The 6,000-nt window shown below is 36.8% G+C and overlaps 1 protein-coding gene across 2 annotated transcripts in view; it reads right to left on the bottom strand.

The window, feature by feature from the left end:
• Positions 1 to 6,000, bottom strand: part of tuft1b (tuftelin 1b) — a 31,597-nt gene that overhangs the window by 6,853 nt on the left and 18,744 nt on the right. For both annotated transcript variants that reach the window (XM_008422518.2, XM_008422519.2), the window contains 5 exons: positions 3,916 to 3,993; positions 3,712 to 3,810; positions 3,556 to 3,630; positions 3,368 to 3,433; positions 1,294 to 1,383 (listed from right to left, as the gene is read on the bottom strand). In XM_008422518.2, the coding sequence (XP_008420740.1) occupies positions 1,294 to 1,383; positions 3,368 to 3,433; positions 3,556 to 3,630; positions 3,712 to 3,810; positions 3,916 to 3,993 (408 nt within the window). The remainder of the gene's footprint in view (positions 1 to 1,293; positions 1,384 to 3,367; positions 3,434 to 3,555; positions 3,631 to 3,711; positions 3,811 to 3,915; positions 3,994 to 6,000) is intronic.

Below are 6,000 nucleotides of genomic sequence, written 5' to 3'. Positions count from 1 at the left end.
ATTTTTCCTCCAACAGGTTCCAGAGGAATCACCTCAAACCAGATGTTGGATTGGATTATATTTCAATATCATTTGTGAATGTTAAAGCCTCATTTTCAACAATGGAGCTATAAAGGTTGATAAAGGTTATCATTTTGGATAAAATGTCATCAACATCAATATTTCCACTAAATAAGAGTAAAAAAAAATTGTTTGATAAAGGAAAAGCCTCTCAGACTCTGAGCCTGACGGCACCAAACTATTTTTTTATATTAGACAATTAATTTAATTTCACATAATTATCGCTATAGAAGCCATTTGTTTGTTAAATACTTAATGAAACATATTTACCGTGTTTGATGTTTGTTGTGGATGACGTATAGTCACAAAGAACGACGTAATTAGTCCAAGTTTGTTGTTTATTGAACGTTCAGAAACTACAGCGGCTGTGATGCGCCAAGACATAGGTAAACAAAGGTAAAACAACCCAAACAGGTGATCAACTCTAAACCACTTGCACCTTTTTACTCTCCGTCTGTCATTTACGCACACCCGTTGCCATGGCAACCGCTCGCTCCTCGAGCCGAGCACAGATTACATTTAAAAACATAACATTCAGTCCGTTACAATATTAGGTTTGCAGGCTTGATATTTATTTTTGCGATTATTAATAACCACCTGAACACAGCGGTGGTTGATTAATTAATTTTAAACTCCTGCTCTGCTAGTTATTTTGATAATGGAACTGAAACGCACAGAATTGCGCAACACCTTGTTGAAACAATAATCACTGAGATTATTATTTTTGTTGGGTCATTAATTTGAACACGTTTTGTTGATTTTTGTTGTTGTTCTTTAATAAAGTTATGAACGTTTTAACCCAGCCAGAGGACTGGCTGGTCTCAGCGTCTTGGCTGTGTTCAGTTTGTCACCTAATGCCGAGATCGACTCAAAACCTTCCGCAATCGACGCATTATTGGACCCCTGCTCTAGCAAAGCACGAACAGTTCAGAAACAGTATGAAATGGGAAAAAAGTTATTTATTAACTGATTAAGTTGTGTTTTAGATTTTTCTTGAAAAACCAATCAGTCACGGCTGATTAGTGATGCACTCACAGCTACACAGTGAACCTGTTGATTTTTTACAGCAGACAGCCGCTCCCCTCTCTTGCGAGTACTGCGTACCCCAGCTAAATCTTTTAGGGGTACGCAGTACCCTGCCGTACCCCCTTACTTTCACCCCTGCTTATTTATATATATTAGTATGTAAAAAGCACACAGATGCATTAATGCAATGACGTAAGTTGAGCTAACCTGAATGTCAAGTGCGACGTTGTTATTGTTGTTGTTGGTGATCGGTGGTTGATTGATGGGCTTGTTGACTCTGAAGTCATTTTCTGGAACCTGAAAACAGAAACAGAGTGACCAGAGTGAAAAGGTTGTTGTTTATTTCTTATTTTATTTATTTTTACGTAAAAATTTTTTTTAAGTTTTTGGTTTTGCTTTATTATGTAGCCAGTGAAAGCTCCATAGATGCTGGAACAGTAAAGTAAAAAAACAACAACAACATAATTTTACAAGTTTTATTTAGGCATGTTGCTACAGAAAGATTTGGAATAAGTCCCAGTGGAAAAAAAAAATTAGTGAACTGTCTGTGGTTTAATTTAATCTAATAAGTCTGACATAAAATCATGCAAGAGAAAGAATGTGAAAATACTGGGATTTCTAACTACAGCAGATGATATCACGAAAGGATTCCAGGAATCTGGGAAATTTTGGGATGAACAAAGATGAGGCTGAAAATCAAAACTTAATGGTTGAGGTCTGCAGGCCAACAGGCAGAAGTGAGCTGTAAACAGACATAGTTCTCTACTGAACAACATAGACTGGGGACATTTCTGAGGGAAATGCAAAAAAAAAAATTCTCCCACGCAAAGGAAAACAAAATATAAACCAGATGCAGCTCCTGAATGTTTGCTGCTACTTTCTGCTCTGGACTAATTATGCAAGACGGACGGATTAGAAATCACTTTGTGTGTCTTTGCATTACAGGAGGAAAAAGGACATTTCCACAGGTACAACAGGGAACAAAATGTTCGTAGCACAGATATGCGGAGCCTCTGTAAAGTCTTACAAAACCAAACCACTGCACATATAACAGCAGCAGAAAATGAGTCCAGATGCTTTGCTGCTCCGCCTGCAGCTCATCTGGAAGGATTTTAACACGTTGTGCAATGAGGACAAACAAATAACTACGATGGAGAGAGCGGTGCAAAGTTAATATTAAATTAAGTTGAAAACAGAAGCATTTAGAGCTACAAAAGCAAAGATGATCATGTTTACACAATGTGCAGAGTTTAATAGCACAAAGGTTACCAGCCCAGCTTATACAAATAAACTAAAAAAAAAAAAAATCTGATTTTTTTTCCTCCAAGAAGAAATTTTATTTGAAAATTATTGCATTTGCTTTTTTTATTTACTTTAAAGAGTTCAAATTGTTTTTAAATATATATTTTTAAAGATCTTTTTCTAAATGAACTCTCTGGATTTGCTCTTTGTAACCATCTTTCCTTGCATGATTTGACTTTTATCAGATTTCTTGTTCCCCCCACCCCCCATTATTTTCAATGTAATGAAGTTATATCCGTTCAAATGCAAGTGTTGTAAAATTTCTTAAAACTCAGTTTATATGTAAAAATAAACCAAAGGCTGAACAGGGACGGAAAAGAAGATTTTGAATATTTCAGATGTCTAGATTATCTGGATTATAAATAGCAGATTCGATTATTAAATCAAAATGCTTTGCAACGTTTAGATTTCTTATGGTTTACTCAGCTTCTTATTTTGAGGTTTTTATAGCCTGAATTGCTATATTTAAAAAGTTCAGGCACAATTTTGAGAAAAACCTCAGAAGTTACAACATTAAAATAATAATAAAAAAAACTACAAAAATAAGTGCAAATAAATCGCCTTAAAAACTTGAATGTTTATGAGTCCTAAACTTGTGGTTTATTTTAACATTTTCCTTTCATATTTTAGACTCTCCAATATCAGAGAACATCCATGTTTTAATGATAAAGACAAAAATAAAGACATTTGGAATATTTTCTTTACATTTCATCACTTTCTACTGTCGATTTGCTTTTAAATTCTTGTTCATTTTTTTATTAATTCCTCATGCATTTCTTGCCTTTACATGTTCACATCTCTTCATACATTTTTCCATATTCCCCCCAAATTAAGCATCAAATTCACTTGCCAGACACAGATGCGTAAATATAAAACAGTTGATTCTTCAGTAAGAAAAAAATGAAGACAGACTGAGTAAAACACGAGCTGTTAGCTGATTCAGTACGACATGTTTTAAGCATTAGAAGTAGGAATCTACCTTGTTGAAGTTGCTGTTTTGTCTGGCAGCCATCTGCTGTCTCAGAGTCTTCAGGCAGTACCGCACCTACAAACAAAAACAGATAATGCTTCAAAAAAATGTTCACTATGCACAGAAAACATAAAGGCTTTCATTTGAGCTCTGCACAAGTAATTAAATGCTTTAAGCCCCAGCAGCTGAGCTCTGACCTCCTGAATCTGAGACACTTCGTCCGTCAGCATCCTGACACTCTGCACCGCCTCTGACCGAGCTCCGAGGAAGACCTTAAAACACCAAACACATCTATGAAACACACACTGGAAAAGCTCAACGCCACTATAGTTCCACTGAGCCGGAAAACATACCTTAATGACTTCTACCTTTTCTTCTGTGGGAGTGATGAGCACAGCTCTTTGTTTCTGCTCGCTGGGTTTCTGAGGCAGCACAACGGCTATGCTGCTCTTCTACACTCCATGGTGGGGAAAAAGAAGACAGAAAAAATTATCCCTCTGATCTCCGCCTCCGTCGTCTCGGTAAACGATCCTGTGTTTTCCGCTCTGAGTTTGTACCTTGCTGCTGTGCCGCTCAGAGATGTGTCCTGCTTGATCCTGATCCTGTAAGGGAAGTCTGAGCGTCCTGCGGAGATCCTGGAATGAAAGATGAGACGATAAGAGGAGGTGGATGACTAAGTGGAGTGGGGGGGGGGGGGGGTTAAGATTGATGAAGGGAAAGAAGAGGAGCTCAAAATGAAAGTGGAAGGAGGAGCATAGAGGGAGGGCGGTTTTTAAGTCATAAAACTTCCTCATCACTGAAGTTCCACTGTGCAAATCCTACAATCACACTGGAAATCTTAGCAACACACAGTGAGGAGACCTTTCCACTCAGGGTTTGTGGTCAGCTAGCTGGAGAAAATCTAACCAGTCCAGTGCAGCCGGGGCTAAAAATACAAAACGCTCTAAAACCCCCAGCTTAGTCACTCTCCACTTGGCTCTGTCTCCTTGGCAACAACAACAAATAACAACAAAAATGTTTGTCATGCAACGCTTCGATTGAAGTGTTTGTGACAATACTAGTAGCAGCGTTTTCAGTGAACGGACAGGAAATTCTTGATCAGTCTGTATGTTGAGTCCTGTGGATATGGACCATAAGTCGATTTCATTCATATAGCAAAGCTCACAGATTAACAAAACATATTTTAAACTGAAGCCTTGAAAGTTTTAAATCATCGTTAATGTAACAGTTTGTTTCTTTTTTGGTTTCTACCAAAGATGGAGTGAAAGCAAACAAACAAATAGAAAACTATTCTTTTGGTTTCTAGGTAATCTGACTCTTCCCTCTCCTGCTGGGACCCCCCTCATCTCCACAGCATGATGCTGCCACCACCATGCCATCTGACGATTTCTACCAACTACTCGAATTCTTACTCAAACTTTCATGCCCACTTTGCAAACTGCAGATTTAGTTTAGATTAAAAATATTCATCCTTGTTTTAATCATAGCTTAGAGGAGGAAAAGCAAAGTTTAGTCCAGGAGTTAATATCCTACAACCTTTAGATGCATCCCATCTCCAGCACACTTGAATCAAATAAATGTCTTATTAGCAGAACTGCCTGCTGTTTAAGGAATCAAACTACTAGTTTGATTCATGTGTGTTGAAAGTTGGAGGATAGCTCTAGAGGTTTGGACTTGGATTAGAGTAAGAAAATGTGGCTATGTGACTCCATAATGAAACTAAAGCAACATTGAAGTCACATAGCGGCTTTTACTTACTCTAGTTATTTATAACCAGCAAGAGATTGTGTGGAGTGATTTTGGTTTGATTAGAGGTCTAAACCAGTTTACATTTTATGAACTAAGTGGAAACAGGGTGCAAAGTTTTAAATATTTGTATGCAAGAGCAATCTGCAAATTCAAAAACCGTTTTGTCTGTTTTATGCATGATTGAGCAATGTGTGAAGATAAACTACATTAAATAAAAACAGTCACAGATATTGAACTGAAAAATGCTTTTGCACTGAACTGCAAAAAATGTTTTTCTAATCAGTTCTCATTATGTTCATTTAAATGAATGAAAAGATTCTTGTTTTTAAATATATAATCCACACCTTTGCCATTTTATTTTCTTTGCCACGTTTTTATTTTCTAATAACAAAACTAACTAACTTACTAACTAACTAACTAACTGCTGCTTTCGAAACACATGCGTGTCTTGGTAGAAAGGCACAAATTGGACATGATAAACTTTTAAAGTGGATATAATAGTAATTGATTATGTAAAAAACAAACTGATTGGACTTGAATTTATGTATCAATTCAATCTAAATTTAAGGCACACAAATGTTGTGGGCCAGTTTTTGTCTCTTTCTTTACATCCTTTAGCAATAAACCGTAATCACCTGAGGACAGATCTGTTTCTTCAGCATCAACCACTGAGTTTATACGAGAAGAAATATTTGCCGTTTCCTCATTCATTTCAGTGGAAGTACATTCTGTTTTTGTTGTGCAGAAATTTTCCTTCATCTTTTACAGGCGATACTGTGGAGACATCATTCCATGATCAATGCCACTTTGTCATATTTTTCACTCTGAGCATCGTGAAGGAATCTACTGCTTGTTTCATTTTACAAAAGGAAAGGTGTAATAAAGTGAAGTAA

Source organism: Poecilia reticulata, linkage group LG11 (assembly GCF_000633615.1).
Source record: "Poecilia reticulata strain Guanapo linkage group LG11, Guppy_female_1.0+MT, whole genome shotgun sequence".
Lineage (NCBI taxonomy): Eukaryota > Metazoa > Chordata > Actinopteri > Cyprinodontiformes > Poeciliidae > Poecilia > Poecilia reticulata.
Note: the sequence above shows the minus strand (reverse complement) of the source record. Positions and strands in the feature narration are given on the sequence as shown.